The sequence below is a fragment of the Prionailurus viverrinus genome, chromosome B4, assembly GCF_022837055.1.
Source record: "Prionailurus viverrinus isolate Anna chromosome B4, UM_Priviv_1.0, whole genome shotgun sequence".
In the NCBI taxonomy this organism is placed as follows: Eukaryota; Metazoa; Chordata; class Mammalia; order Carnivora; family Felidae; genus Prionailurus; species Prionailurus viverrinus.
In genome coordinates this window covers 21,145,429-21,162,024 of record NC_062567.1, presented here as the reverse complement: position 1 = coordinate 21,162,024, position 16,596 = coordinate 21,145,429, and the positions used below count along the sequence as shown (strand labels likewise).

Below are 16,596 nucleotides of genomic sequence, written 5' to 3'. Positions count from 1 at the left end.
AAAGGACATCTATGAAAGACCTACAGCTAACATCATAGTTACTGGGGAAAAACTGAGATCTCCCTCTGAGATCAGGAATAAGGCTGGAATGTTTACTCTTACCACTTATATTCAATATTGCATTGGTGAATCTACCCAGGGCAGCCAGGCAAGATGAAGATATGCAGAAGAAAGGGCAAACTTTTTTCACAGATGACACGATCATCTACATAGATGATCTATATAGATCATTCTATATAAAATTTACCAAAAAAAGCTACTCTAATAAATGAATCTAGCAACATTGTAGGGCAAAAGATCAATGCAGAAAAATCAACTGGATTTCTCTATACTAGCAACAAACAGAATTTGAAATAAGTTACCGTTTATAATAGCATGAAATCTGATATACTAGCAGATAATCTGGCAAAAGATATGCAAGACTCACACACACTGAAATCTACAAAGTATTACAGAGAGAAATTAAAGAAGACTTAAATAAATGGAGAGCTATATTGTGCTCCCTGATTGGAAGACTTTCTAAAGATCACTGTATCCAAAGATTTCTGTAGGATGATCCAATATGGCTGTTGTTATGGGCTGAATTGTGTCCCTCCAAAATTAATATGTTGAATTCCTAACCCCAATCCTCAATATTGTGAAGATATGAATTAGACTAAAATTAATTTATAGCTCCAGGTACATCCCAATCAAAGTCTCACCAGGATTTTGGGTAGAAATTGACAAGCTTATTCTAAAATTTATATGGAAAAGCAAAGGAGTTATAATTGCCTCGACAACTGTGAAGAAGAACAAATTGGGTAGTTTATACCACCTGATTTCAATTATTTTTTATAAAGCTACAGTAATCAAGAAGTGTAGTATCAGTGCGACACAATAGAAAGTCCAGAAATAGATCTATACGTATATAGTCAATTGATTTTCAACAGGCTGTCCAAGCAATTTAATGGGGGGAAGAAGAATCCTTTCAACAAATGGTGCTAGAACAACTGGACAGGGGTCAGGAGGAGTGGTAGGAAGGATTACAGAGTCACAAGGAAAAATGATCGGGGATGATGAATATGCTTTTGGTTTTACAGGTGTTTATATATGTCAAAACCTCATCTTGTTTTACTGTCTAAACATATGCTATTTATTGTATGTCAGTTATACCTCAATAAAGCCATAAAAAGAAATGCAAAATAATAAAACAAAATCCGATAAATAAAAACCAACCCAAACCACATTTTTACCTACTTAAAAGCAAATGCAAGCATGTCTATGGATGTAAGTTTTTATTTTTTATTTTTTTCAACGTTTATTTATTTTTGGGACAGAGAGAGACAGAGCATGAACGGGGGAGGGGCAGAGAGAGAGGGAGACACAGAATCGGAAACAGGCTCCAGGCTCTGAGCCATCAGCCCAGAGCCTGACGCGGGGCTCGAACTCACGGACCGCGAGATCGTGACCTGGCTGAAGTCGGACGCTTAACCGACTGCGCCACCCAGGCGCCCCGGATGTAAGTTTTTAATCAATAAGGCAAATCTCACTAAACCTGTAGAGTCTTAAAGTACCACCCAAAAGCCACCCAGTCCTGAAACAGAGGTGATTTTGAACTCTTCAGAAATCAGCATATTCTTCTAGTGAGTAGCTAAAATACCATCATATCTTCTGGCTAGTGCTTCAAATGCTTTGCTTTAATGCAGTTTAATTGGTTAATTCTCTCCTCTAATTGGAGAATTACATTTTCTTCAGACAATTTGGACAGGAGATATTAATAAATGTGTATTTAGTGAGCTGAAAACAAACCAACATAAACAATGGAGGATTATACTCATGAAAATCACAGTCAGAAACTACTTGATTGGGCCTGAGGAAGGTTCTCAGTTAAAGGAAACTGCCTTGGGGCACCTGGGTGGCTCAGTCGGTTAAGCGGCCGTCTACGGCTCAGGTCATGATCTCGCGGTCTGTGAGTTCGAGCCCCACATCGGGCTCTGTGCTGACAGCTCAGAGCCTGGAGCCTGCCTCTGATTCTGTGCCTCTCTCTCTCTCTGCCCCTTCCCTGCTTGGTCTCTGTCTCTCTCTCAAAAATAATAAACATTAAAAAAAAAATTTTTTTTAAGGAAACTGCCTTAGCTTACCTGTTTTTGTCAGAGGGTGACTGACCAGTTGCCGAATTACGCTGTTTTCGGATGATCTCAAAAGCAGCACAATATCTGTTGGAAGAGTGTCTCTATTTTTAGCTAAGAACCCACTTGCGTTATAGAGGACCTGTTGATAAAGTATGTTATCATCAGTATCACAACCAACATCATCCTCATTGTCATCATCACTATCATCATCAGCAGCAGTAGCAGCAGAATCATCAACTGGTATTTACCGAGAATTTCCTCTGTGCTGAGCAACAGGTATACAAAGATTTATAATGGTAGTCCGTTACAACTCGGTTGGAAAAGCAACCTTCTCCAGGTTTACACTATATTTTGTCAGAGAAAAATTTGCATCTTGCTGATTTTATTTGGGTTGGAATGATAAAAGAGGTCTGATTCCTCTTGTTTATTATGTTGGAAATTTGGCACTTTCTCCTGTTGGGAGGGAGGGGAGACAAAGGCTGCAGTGGACAGAGACCCACCTCAAGTTTGAAAAAGGCAGTTTATAGAAAAGGCTGTCAGCTATCATTAAAAGAAAGAAAAAGCAGGTTCCCGTTGGCAGCCAATGTCACCCAAAGCCAGATTTTAGGATTAGAAACATGGTGCTTTGAAGCTTGTCTCTTTCTTTTCTTTCTTGTTTTCCCTTAGTTTCTTAATACAAATTCCTCTAGAAAAACTACAACAATGTGTTTGTCAAACTAGGAGAAGGATTTTTTGTTTTTAACCTTTGCAGGATACACGCTAGGGGTAGATGCCCTGGAGTGGGAGTAGCTGGCAGTGGATGGCACAGATTGTAGGAGGTTGGAGAACAGAGTCAGGGCCAGATTGGGGCAGAAACAAATGGCTATCTTATTATAACCATCTGTAAATACTTTGGGCCATAATTTTCATGTTCACCACCATTATTTGATGAAAGGCTAAGAGAAACTCAGTCCTAATTCTTCAAAGCTCTTACCTTTCCCGCATAATGGTGAATTCCAAAACTAAGTTCCATTCTTTTGGGCCTCCAGAAGTACTGTGATTTCAGGTTACCTTCAAATTTTTCTGTAGAAAAAAAGTTGAGCCCCAATATCAAGCCATGTAGGAGATCCTCAAAAATACTTATTGACAGAATCATCTCTTTCACCATAAAATGGACAGTGTGCAGTGGAAAAAACAATTTTACATAGTTGATAAACCCAGATTTGGGATATAAATGGTGGAGCAAAACTCAAGGTCATGAATTTAACCACTCCATTAAGATTTAGAGCAGTTCTTAAACCTTAGTCGGGCGCCTGGGTGGCGCAGTCGGTTAAGCATCTGACTTCAGCCAGGTCACGATCTCGCGGTCTGTGAGTTCGAGCCCCACGTCGGGCTCTGGGCTGATGGCTCAGAGCCTGGAACCTGTTTCCGATTCTGTGTCTCCCTCTCTCTCTGCCCCTCCCCCGTTCATGCTCTGTCTCTCTCTGTCCCAAAAATAAATAAACGTTGAAAAAAAAAATTAAAAAAAAAACAAAAAACCTTAGTAAGCATTGGAATTCCCTGGAGGGCCTATTAAAACACAAAGCTTCTGACTTAGTAGGTCTGAGAGTGGAGGGAATCCAAGAAGACACATTTATACCAAGTTCCCAGATGATACTGATGTTCTTGGTCTGGGGACCACATTTTGTGAACCATAGGTAGAGAGGAAGGAAACTGCCTGAGATTAACTGATCAAAGAGGTTTGTGAAACCCAGTTTGATGTGAAGTGATGAGCTTAGGAATCTGGCATTCTGGCTCTCCTTTCTATCAGGGGAGCTCTAAGTTATTATTCATTACATAGGAAAAATGTAGGATCATAAAGGAAGTTACATCCCTTTAACAATTTTGCCACCTTCAGAGAACTTTTTGCTCCATGTCCTAGAAAGGACATTGTAACCTCAAAATCAAGTAATTGCTATGAAACAATTTTTCCCACAACTCTGGGGTTATTTTCTTTTTCACTAGCACGGTCCAATTAGAGGAGAGAATTAACCAATCAGTGAGTCAGCAGGAAGTGACATCACAGACTTAATCATAAGAAACAGTCTATCACCCAAAGTAAATGAGAGAAATGTGAATCCAAATTTTCTGCAAATATTTATTATACATAATCAATATCTCCTACCAACAGGGAATATGGTATTTCCACATTAAAAAAATTATTTTTCACCTGAACAAGCTAAGGGTTTTTTTTTTTTTTTAATCTCAGGAGTAAGACATTTTTACTTTTAACCATTTTAGTTGATCATCTTTTAAATATAGGATACCTATCTGTGCCTTCTCAAACAGAAAAAAATGAATATGTTTATGCTTTCTTTGAAGACCCAGGATTATTATATTTATTAACGTACTGTAATTTAGAGATTATTAAGGTGTTTGAGTCTATTTCACTGTATTAGACAAGTGACCAGAACATCACAGACAAATTTATTTCCTTCCCATTAGCTGTCTCTTTTCAAATTCTACAGGCCCTTTGCCCTGCCCTCTAATTTCTAATTAGGGGCTGGATAATTTTTTTTGGGGGGGGGTGGATAATTTCTAAGGTTATTTCTAATACAATATCCTGTAATTGGGGCTCTACCATAATGTATGGAGAAGTCCAATATCCAAACTTATTTAATTCATTAAATATTTCACCCTATTATAAACATTCACTGGTCCAGATATTAGATCCAAAACCTCTTCTTTAAAGTGGCACATGCAGGCTTTGTAATAGCTATTTTCTCCCAGATAATGAAACAACATTCTTTTTAAGTCACTGAGAGCATTATAGGACTACAGCACAAAACTATGCAGACATGCTGGATTTAAAACTCACCTATAAGAGTCTGGTCAGTGGCCTTGGGAAATCTACTTTCTTCATCAAGTAGGGACAGTAGACCCATTGGCTTCTGCAGAAACATATCTAGGAGGGGCCGGTTATCTTCATATTCAATAACTCTGGCATTAACATCCTCATTTAGGTATTCATTCTATAACAGGACAGGATTCATAGAAACAATTCACTAAACATTTATGAATGATATGTAGCTTGATAGTAATTACCCAAAACTCTATTTTACACATAATATAATAAATTGCTTCCTATGACATTGTCCTTAAAGTGAGGGTATCATTTTATTTTTCTTTCCCCAAAGTTCATTAAAGGTAGTGCTGATTTGGGGTAATAATAATAGTTTCTAGTCTCTATACCAGAATTATAGACATCTTAAGCTTTCAAAATGCAAAAAAATATGTTGTTAATGAGCAGTAATAAAGGTATGCTCTAGGGGCGCCTGGGTAGCTCAGTCCGTTAAGCGTCCGACTTCGGCTCAGGTCATGATCTCTCGGTTTGTGAGTTCGAGCCCCGCGTCGGGCTCTGCACTGACAGCTCAGAGCCTGGAACCTGCTTCAGATTCTGTGTCTCCCTGTCTCTGCCCCTCCCCTCCTCATGCTCTGTCTCTCTCTGTCTCTCAATTATAAATAAACGTTAAAAAAAAAGGTATGCTACAGAATTTATAGAGTATTAATTAGGTATATCTTAGAGTTATACTGCCTCTTATTGAAGCCTTTTATCTAGCTTCAGGAATGGATCTCTCAAGAACATTTACTTAACTTCTCAGTCATGATGCCATTTACATTGTTAGTAGGGTGGACATCTGTGACTCACAGGAATCAAAGGATTGAGAACCAAGAACACCTGGGTTCATATCTGGGCTCTGTCTCTTAACTAGACATATAATCCTTTGGATTTTGTTTGTTTGTTTGTTTTTTACTCTATGAGCTCCCACTGTCTCATTTACTAAATGGAGGTAACAACCTCTATCTAACAAAGTAAAAATATCTGGTACATTAATAACCAGTTGCTGTTGAGTATACTATAAGATGCATAAAATAAAAACAATGAATAACAATTACTGTAAAATCACAGTGCCAGCACAACATGGTTGCTGATGATCTATTCTGCAAAAGGGACATGAAGAATTATGCTGTCGCTCCATTTCTATGACTTTGCCCACACACTGTACCCCTACCCCAGTGCCACAGTCTGTAAGAGGACAGGCATGACCTGTGCACAACGACACAGAGAGATGCTCACCTGCTTGGCACTCACCAGTTCTCAGGTGATAAAGCAACTATCACTGGGAAGTGTATCAAATAACTCCCGACTCAGGCAGAATACTCTGCACCATTCACAAATTAAAGTGACAGGACATTTTCATTATTATTTTAATATATTCGTTAATTCATGAAATATTTTCATTAAACATCTTATAAGAAGGCACAGTGATGGGTGATAAAGAGCTGTTTAACACAAACTCCCTGTCCTCAGTGGATTTAAAATATAACTTGAGTGATAGAGTTAGTAAATATTCAAAATTCAAGGTAGCATATAATAGATAAGTGATATGTACAATGTAGTACCATAAGGAGTTCAGAGAAAGAGAATTTATTTCCGGCAACTTCATGGAGGAATTTAATTCCGTCAATGGCAGGTGGGTCATCTGATAAGTCAAAACCTTTAATCAGTATTTTGGAGCCTTATGAAATTGAAATCTCATTTCAAGGGTTTCACCCAGAAAAATAAATGTATACTTTTAAGTAAGACAAAATCTAATACGTAACAATTGGGCAGTGCCCATTGGCCTAAAAGGTAGATCACCGGAAAGTCATTTAGTTAATCCAGTACATAAAAATGGAAACAATGTCTAAAAGTTTCACAGCTTTTTCATTTGAAGGTAACCTTGGGAGCAATACACAGACCCAGAATTACTTTACCAGTAGACACATTAGGCTGACAGCATATTATAGCTTAAATGGCAACTGCAAAGTTCAAAAGAGGTTTTGTGTGTTTTGTATAGAAAGCACATAAGGTTAATATCTAAATCAATGCATTTGTCATTTCTATTTGCCTGTGTCAAAATCCAGGGAATTCTTTCCTGGCAGGTCATACACAGCAGAGATGAGTAACTTGGAAAACAATGGGCTCCCCTTGAAGATACATGTTAGTATTATGGACTCCAGGCAAGTCAGTGGAAAAAACATGCTATTACTCAGGATTTATGAAGCATTTTAGCAAAATTATCACGTCTAAAACAATAGAATATATATTTTTATAGCAGTTATGGCCCCCAAATACTTAGTTGTTTTTAAGTCTAAGTGGAGAAATGAAGCTCACGTAACTCTTCAGAAAGTCCTCTGCTATGCCCTGTGTGTTACAAATACATTCAAAGCAGAAGATGAGTAGTTCTTAACTGCAATAAACTGTTTAGCAGATATAATCTCCACTCTGTTCAAATGGCCCAAGTTCCTTTTTGAGAAGGACAGATGAATAATTATTTAAATATAAATCAAGGAGGTGAGGGAAATCAGAAGACTTGGATGTTAGGAAGCCTCATGCCTGAGTCAAGTTCTTGCTTGTTTTTCATTGAGTTTTTAGTGTGAGCTATGAAAAGGTCGCAGTGGCGAGAAAGCCCATGGAAGGTGCCCCCCACTGCATAGCTTTGGCATAGACAACATGCTTAAATACACAGGGCTAAAGTGTCACCACAGGAAAGATTCTCCATGCCTAAGTGGAGTTCTCAGTCTCACAGAGTAGCATGGAAGAGGGGCTGCCATAGACTTAGAGGCTACAAGCTTTCCTGTGGCTTCTAAGGTAGGTAGGAATCTTAGCATAGACCTCGTCATAGATTGCCACGCAAGAGAGGCTGGACTCTAATCGTTCAGGTCTCACCTCCTCCGAGAGTCCTTCCCCCATTGCCCAGACTAATTTAGCAACCCTCCCTTCCTCAGCTGGTCACGCTCTATCCTTGCCGCCATGTTTTAAATTCTTTCAAAGTATTTCTAGAATTTTTACTTGTTTATTATTCTCCCTGTCTCATTAGAATGGGACCTCCAAGAGGACAAACACTTTTACTCCCCTCTGTATTATTCACCTCTGTATCTAGGGAGAGCAGGCATGTTAAATAGATGACCGTGTGTTAAGGAGTAAACCGTGTCCCCCAATCCCCAAATTTATATGCTAAATCCCTAATATCCAATGTGACTGCATTTGGAGATAGGGATATTAAGGAGGTAATTAAAGTTAAAGGAGGTCATAAGGGCAAGGCCCAAATCCCATAGGACTGGTGTTCTTCTATGAAGAGGAAGAGACCCCTGGGAGGAGACTGCACACAGTCAAGGCCATGTGAGGTCACAGGGAGAAGACAGCCATCTGCAAGTCCAGGAGACAGGCCTCAGGAGAGACCAAACCTGTCCCTGCTTTCATTTTAGACTTCTAGCCTCCAGAACTGTGAGGAAATAAATTTCTATTGTTGAAGGTCCCCACTCTGTGATATTTTATGGCAGCTCCAACAAATGAATATAATGAGTTTTCTGGGTTCCTTTTATTAAAAGTTGTTTTGAAAGGCTATTTGCTAGGTAGAGGAGAATTGGGGTGAAAATAATAAATCATGTGTGCATGGGTAATCCTTAGCTTCTGATTACAAATGTGCTCATATAAAAGTTAAAATATGGAGAAGCGCCTGGGTGGCCTGTTGGTTAAGTGCCCAACTCCAGCTCAGGTCATGATCTCATGGCTCGTGAGTTGAAGCTGCATGTTGGGCTCTGTGCTGACAGCTCAGAGCCTAGAGCCCGTTTCAAGTTCTGTCTCCGTCTCTCTCTGCTCCTCCCCCGCTTGTGCTCTATGTCTCTCAAAAATAAATAAACATTAAAAAAATTATAAATTTTAAATATGGAAACACCTTAATGGAGTCTTAATGACCTCAAAATTCACACACAAATTCATCTGCTCTAAATACTATCTTACCATTTAGTAGAATCTTTTCCTATGTATGATATTTTTAATAACAAAAAACATACTATTTATTTGATTTTAACTTTATTTCCTTTGACAAAATGGAATGGAGAACATGTAATTAATGGGTTTTCATGACCATTATTTGAATGGCTACATGACATTGTATCCTGTAGTTTTCTACTCAGTTCTCTTATTTGGGACATTTTGGATTACTTATTTTATTTATTTTCATTTTTAAAGTAGTCTCTATAACCAACGTGGGGCTTGAACTCATGATCAAGAATCGCAAGCACCACCATCTGAGTCACCCAGGTGCCCCCTTTTATCTATTTTAAATAGTGTTCTGATGTATATCCTTGTGCACCAAGCTTTTCTGGATTTTGGATTTTATCTTTAGGACAGATTAGCTGATCAACTAGTGTGAGTATTTTACAGGCTCCATATGCGTATTTCTAGATTGATTTTTTCTAAGCTTGCCGCAATGTGCTTTCTAATCAGCCCTGCATACACGTTCCTATCTTGCTGTATCCTCACCAGCACTGCATATTCTCATTAAAATTTTTTTCTGATATTTTTGATAGGTGAAAATGACCATGTATTGTTGTATTTGCATTTATTTGATTAGATCTTAAACTACTTAAGAGGATACTTTTGGGGGGAAATATGGTAGATCTATGCTTAGCCCGTATTACACAATGCCTGCCAGCTATTGTGTCATTATTCTGAGACACAATAATAAACATAATTTATCTTCTTCTTGGGCACAGAAATACCATCACACCACTGTCAGCTTTTGTGATGTGGGCAAAGATTTGTGGAGGTAGAGATCAGAGTTAGAGGAAAAGCTCAGGGACTAACATCCTTCATGTTAGGTTGACTTTTGTTTCTTTGTCTTTTTCTCATTTGTTTTTACATGTCCTCCTGGTCATGTGCTATCTCTATCTTCCTTAGGAATTTATTCCTGGGGGTGGTTGGCTGGCTCAATTGATAGAGCATGTGACTCTTAAGCTTGAGCCCCACTTTGGGTGTAGAGATTACTTAAAAACAAAATCTTCACAAAATTAAAAATGGAATTCAATCTTGAAGCTGGCTTCTAAGTGACTTTCCTGGGGAAATTATCTTCTTTTTCTTCTCCCAGCATTACCAAGATATAATGTATTGACTTGATATACTTACATATTACAAAATGAGTATCATCATGGAATCAGCTGACACCTCATCACATAACTACCATTGCTTTTTTGTGGTGAGAACATTTAAGATCTATTCTCTTAGGAACTGTCAAGAATATGGCACAGTTTTATTGATTAATCAACATACTGTATATTAGGTCCCTATAACTTACTCATCTTCAAACTGGAACTGTACTCTTTGACCAACATTTCCCCATTTCCCCCAACCAGACACTGGTAGCCACCATTCTAGTCTCCAATTTTCACTTAGCATAATGCCCTTACGTTTCCATCTATGTTGTCATAATTAACAGGTTTTCTTTCTTTCTCATGGCTAAATAATATTCCATGGGGTCGTGTGTGTGTGTGTGTGTGTGTGTGTGTGTGTGTGTGTAATACTCTATATGCATTCATCTTTTGACAGACACTTGGATTGTTTCCATATCTTGACTATTGTCAGTAATGCTGCAATGAAATGGGAGTGCAGATACCTCTTAGAGATCTTGTTTTAATTTCCTTTGGATACATACCCACAAGTTGGACAGCTAGATCATATGGCAGTTCAATTTTTAATTTTGGGGGAAGCCTCCATACTGTTTTCTGTAGTAGTTACACTGATTTCTATTCCCGCCAGTAATGCAAGAATTTCCTTTTTTCCACATCTTTGCCAACACTTATTATCTCTTTTTTGATGATAGCCATTCTAACAGGTGTGAGGTGATATCTCATTGTGGTTTGGATTTGCATTCTCCTCTTCATGTATCTGTTAGCTACTTGTGGATCTTCTTTGGAAAAATGTTTACTCAGATCCTCTGCCCATGTTTTAATCAGATTTTTTTTTTTGCTCTTGAGTTGTAGGAGTCCTATATATATTTTATCAAATATATGATTGGCAAATATTTTCTTCCATTCCATAGGTTGTCTTTTCATTTTGTTGATGGTTTCCTTTGCTGAGCAGAAGCTTTTTGTTTGATGTACTCTCACTTGTTTATTTCTTGTTTTTGCTGTCTTTGCTTTCAGTGTCAAATCCAAAAACTTATGGCCAAGAATGATACCAAGGAGTTATCCCTTATGTTTTCATCTAGGAGTTTTACAGTTTCAGGTCTTGTGTTCAAGTCTTTAATCCATTTTGAGTTGATTTTTGTGTACGGTGTGAGATTGGAGTCTAGCTTCATTCTTTTGTATGTGGCTTCCCAATTTTCCCAGCACGGTTTATTAAAGAGACAATCCTTTCCCCATTGTGAATTCCTGGGACCCTTGTCAGAAGTCAACTGACCATCTATGCTTGGGTTCATTTCTGGGCTTTCTATGTTGTTCCATTGATTTATGTGTCTGTTTTTATGCCAATACCACACTGTTTTGAGTACTATGCCTCGTAATATAGTTTGAAATCAGGATGTGTGGTTATCTCCAGCTTTGTTCTTTCTTAAGATTGCTTTGTTTTTTTGAGGTCTTTTGTGGTTCTATACAAATTTGAGGATTGTTTGCTCTATTTCTGTGAAAAATGTTATGAGAATTTTGTTAGGCACTGTACTGTACCTATAAATTGCTTTGGGCATTTTAACAATATTAATTCTTCCATTTATTTGTGCCCTCTACAATTTCTTTCCTAAATGTATTATAGTTCACAGTATACAGATCTTGCACCTCCTTAAATTTATTCCTAAGTATTTTATTCTTTTTGATGCTAAAGGACTGTCATATTCATTTCTTTCTGATAGATCGTTGTTAGTGTATAGAAATAGAGCTGACTTTTCGATACTGTTTTGTATTCTGCAGCTTTACTGAATTTGTTAGTTCTAACAATTTTTTGATGTAGTCTTTAGGGTTTTCTACATAAAATTTCATGTCATCTGCAAACAGAAACGATTTTACTTCCTTTCCAATTTGAATGCCTTTTATTTCTTTTGTTTGCCTAATTGCTCTGGCAAGAATTTCCAATATATTGTTGAAAAAAGTGGTTAGAGGAGGCATCCTTGTCTTATTCCTAATCATACAGGAAAATCTCTCAGCTTTTCACTTTTCAGTATATTAGCTGTGAGTTTGTCCAATGTGGCCTTTATTCTGCCGAGGTACATTCCCTCTCTACCCACTTTGTTGAGACTTTTTAAATTCTTTTTAAATGTGTATTTATTTTGGGGAGACACAGAGAGACAGAGCATGAGCAGGGGAGGGGCAGAGAGAGAGGGAGACAGAATCTCAAGCAGGCTCCAGGCTTGGAGCTGTCAGCACAGAGCCTGACGTGGGGCTCAAACCCACAATCCATGAGATCCTGACCTGAGCTGAAGTCAGATGCATAACTGACTAAACCACCCAGGTGCCCCTGTTGAGACTTCTTATCACCATGAATGGATGTTAAATTTTGTCAAAAGCTCTTTTCTGCCTCATTTTGTTAATTGGGTGTATCATATTAATGATTTGTGTATGTTGAAACATCTTTGTATCCCTGGAATAAATCCCACTTGATTATGGTGTATGACAGTTTTAATGTATTGTCAGATTTGGTTTGCTAATATGTTGTTGAAGATTTTTGCATCTATTGTTCATCAGGGATATTGGTCTGTAATTTTCTTGTAGTGTCCTTGCCTGGTTTTGGTATCAGGGTAATGGTTGCCTCATAAAATAAGGTTGAAGTTCCCATCTCTTTTACTTTTGTGAAAGAGTTTGAGGAGAATTGGTATTCTTAAGCGTTTGGTAGAATTCACCAATGAAGCCATACGGTCCTGGACTTTTCTTTGTTAGGAGATTTTTGATTACTGATTCAATCTCTTTACCAGTAATTGGCTTGGTGATATTTTCTATTTCTTTATGATTCAGTCTTGGTAGGTTGTATGTTTCTAAGAATTTTTCCATTTCTTCTATATTTTTGATCCTTTGTATTTCTGTGGTATCAGCTAGCTGTAATGTTTTCTTTTTCATTCCTAATTTTTTGAGTCAGTCCTCTTTGGTTTTTTCTTGATTAGTCCAGGTAAAGGTTTGTCAATTTTATTTATCTTTAACAAAGCACAGCTCCTGGTTTCATTATTCTTTTCTATTGTCTTTTCAGTCTTTATTTCATTTATTTCTGCTCTGATCTTTGTTATTTCCTTCCTTTTAACTTTGGGCTTAGCTTGTTTCTTCCTATATTTCACTGAAGTATCAAGTTAGATTTGCTTACTTGAGATCCATCTTTTTTCTCAATTATGTCTTTATGGTTACAAACTTTCCTCTTAGAGCTGCCTTTGCTGCATTCCATAAGTCTTGGTATGTGGTGGTCTCATTTCCATTTGTCTCAAGATGGTCTTTGATTTTTCTTTTGATTTCCATTTTGGCCCATTGGTTGTTCAGGAAGACACTGATTAAATTTCCACATATTTGTAAAAACAGGCAGACTTCATCACCATGTAAAAGACAGGTGCTACCTACTCCCCGAAAGCATCACTCTATCATTTTACTGTGGGAGAATACGTTCTACTACCATCTGACAGATTTATCTAAGTATGAAGTTTCAAAAAGATTTTCCTGAAACCACCAAGGTTTCTATCAAGGAGTTTGGCTCATATGGTATTTTTCTTTTATAAAAGGTGGGGGTATGCAGCGACAGGGTGCATTCAAGTCTTTCACTGAATTTATACCTATGAAATGAAGTCATATGTCTGTTGTGTAGGTGAGTCAACCATCTGACACTGCTCTGCAGTTTCACACATTTTAGATTCTATAAATATTTTAACAGCTGGGATAAATGATCCTCAATATTTATTCTCTTGTGTTTGCTGTTTGGAAGTCATAAATCAAGTATCTTTTATTTTTATAAACACAGTCCACTTGATGCGGGATGGTATTAAGAATTCACCCAGGTTTGTGGCATTCTGAATAGATCATTGTAGAAGATGCCACATACTGACATTCCTTAAACATTCGTGGAGCACCTACTATGTGTATGTTTAAAAGTAGGTGGGCCTGGGGATGGAAGAAATAGACAAAAAGGTAGAGTCTTGTCCTTTAGGGCCCAGCAAAGAGTCTGTCTGCCTTTCCATTCTAACCCTGAAATCACATCCTAGGAATTCTTTGCTCGTGCTGTATTTTCTTTTTCAGTTGTTCCATCTGTTAGTTCTAGATCTATCCTGTTAGGTGGTTTCTGCTTCCTCCAGTGTCACAGTATCTGTTACCACTGCCACCTGCCTCAGTGCTACTGTTCTTTCTAGTTTCCTTCTTTGTTACCTTGTATGGATGCCCCTTGGCTTTTCATGTGAAAGATTGCCTCTCTCTATCTCTCTCTCTTCTCCTCCCTCCCTCCCTTTCTTCCTCCTTCCTCCCTTTCTTTCAAATCAATGGAACACCCTTTTCTTCTGCATGAGAGATTATTTTGTTAGGCCCCTGGTTCTTCTCAACTTTTATTTGTTTGCTTGTGAGAAAAACCCCAGATATGTATCAGAAGACCCAGATTTGGGTTCTGGCTTTGTTTAACTAGGCTGTGACTTCAAGCAAGTCATAACGAGTCATTTTTATCTGTGAAATATGGATGATCTACTTAGGTTTCTTCTGGTTCAAACATTTCAAAATGCCCACGCTGCCTGAACGTGTTGTGAAACATAGTGAATAGATGCATACACATTCTGTTAACAGAACATTTGCAAGGGGAAAGAAGCACATAAACACATTTATTCCCTGATGTCTGCCTTTAGTAAAAGAATCCTACTCGCCAACTGCTCACATGAGTATACGCATTTATGGAAACATTACTCACAGTGGAAAGAAACCACTGAGAAGTTACTCATTCTAAGAAAAATGTTTTCAAGGTTGAAAATCTAGGATTTAAGGTGCTATCACTATTCAAGGTGAGTTTTTTTTTATTATTACAGAGAAAAAAGAAACTGTGCCATTTTTCATTTTGAAATAACTCCAAATTTAAAAGGTTGCAAGGACAGTACAAAGAACTCCCAGATGCCCTTTCCCCCAATTTTCCAGTTGCTAATATTTTACATTTACTTTATCATTCGCTCTCTTTCACAGGGCGCCTGGGTGGCTCAGTCGGTTAAGCGCTCTCTTTCTACATACCTATAATATTGTTAGTAATAACATTCCACCGAAGCAAGTAAATATTTCTAAAAACTAAAAATGAAGAAAACAAGGTGGTTATATGCATGTTGTAAAATCTAAACTCTTGATGTAAAATAGTAATTATGATTTGAAATCTATTTCCTCCTGTACTTATTTTTTAATGTTTATTTATTTCTGAGAGAGAGAACAAGTAGGGGAGAGGCAGAGAGAGAGGGAGACACAGAATCCGAAGCAGGCTCCAGGCTCTGAGCTGTCAGCACAGAGCCTGATGTGGGGTTCAAACTCCTGAATTTCAAGATCATGACCTGGGCCGAAGTCAGATGCCCAGGCTCAGCTGACTGAGCCTCCCAGGCACACCTCCTCCTGTACTTTCTATTCAAAGCTGATATCAATGATCCTGTTGCTTTTTTTGTTAAAGTTAGTGGCAAGCCACAGGGAATGCTGATCATCAGTAACTTGAGAAGACACAGGTCACTGATTTACCATTTGACAAGCAACCTAATGAGGAAGTATGGTAGATAATTCCTAAAAAAAATATACTTATTTTATTTTACATGTATTTAATGAACTTTGGAGGAAAAGTTTTAAATGATGCTTCCTAGAGCAGCTTCTTTTTTCAGAAAGAAAAGGAAACAATGTATATTAAGATGAACATTGTAATCTAGTCACGTTTTGTGTATAAAACCTATTCTTAAAAACTCTTCAAAAGCCATAAAAGATCTTACAAATTTATATTCTACTGACAGGTAATGGCTTAGGATAAGGAGAAATTTCCATTAGGAATCCAGAAATGTAGTTTTTCATATACCAAGATTTCTTTCAACTTAAACTATTTTTCCTTTACTGTCATGTTTAAACGTTTACCAAAAAATTTTATTTCAGCTTGTCAAGTATGCTCTAAACTCACATGTAGAAAACTACAGTAATTGAATGGATCTAACCTCCTTATTATGTATTTCTTCCAAAATTACTTTTTATCATAATGAAAGTATTTTTATTTAATTTTTTTAGATGTTTATTTCTGAGAAGGGGGGAGGGGCAGAGAGAGAGGAAGACAGAGAATCTGAAGCAGGCTCCCTGCTGTCAGTGCAGAGCCTGGGGCTTGAACCCATGAACTGGGAGATCATGACCTGAGCCAAAGTTGGAGCCTCAACCAACTGAGCCACCCAGGCACCCCATAATGAAAATATTTTTTAAAAAGTATTTTAAAATAATACCAAATTATCAAAATAAGTACCACAAATCCCCACAGCACATTAAAGGTGTTGACCCAGCTTCTCTGATGAAAGAGAAACACACTGTGCAACACGGGTATAAAGCAAGAGATGGGGCGGGGGGCACGGGAACCCAACAGGCTGCCTGCCAAGAGACAGCGGGAGAGGAGCACACGTTCACAGCTGGGATCTGTTGTAGGGATGCTCCACACATATCCAGTCACTTGCATATCAACTTCCATACTCAGTACGTGAGTCTACAG

General features: G+C 37.9%; 1 protein-coding gene across 2 annotated transcripts in view; it reads right to left on the bottom strand.

The window, feature by feature from the left end:
* Positions 1-16,596, bottom strand: part of MYO3A (myosin IIIA) — a 245,290-nt gene that overhangs the window by 65,167 nt on the left and 163,527 nt on the right. For both annotated transcript variants that reach the window (XM_047867899.1, XM_047867900.1), the window contains 3 exons: positions 4,948-5,101; positions 3,085-3,173; positions 2,121-2,250 (listed from right to left, as the gene is read on the bottom strand). In XM_047867899.1, the coding sequence (XP_047723855.1) occupies positions 2,121-2,250; positions 3,085-3,173; positions 4,948-5,101 (373 nt within the window). The remainder of the gene's footprint in view (positions 1-2,120; positions 2,251-3,084; positions 3,174-4,947; positions 5,102-16,596) is intronic.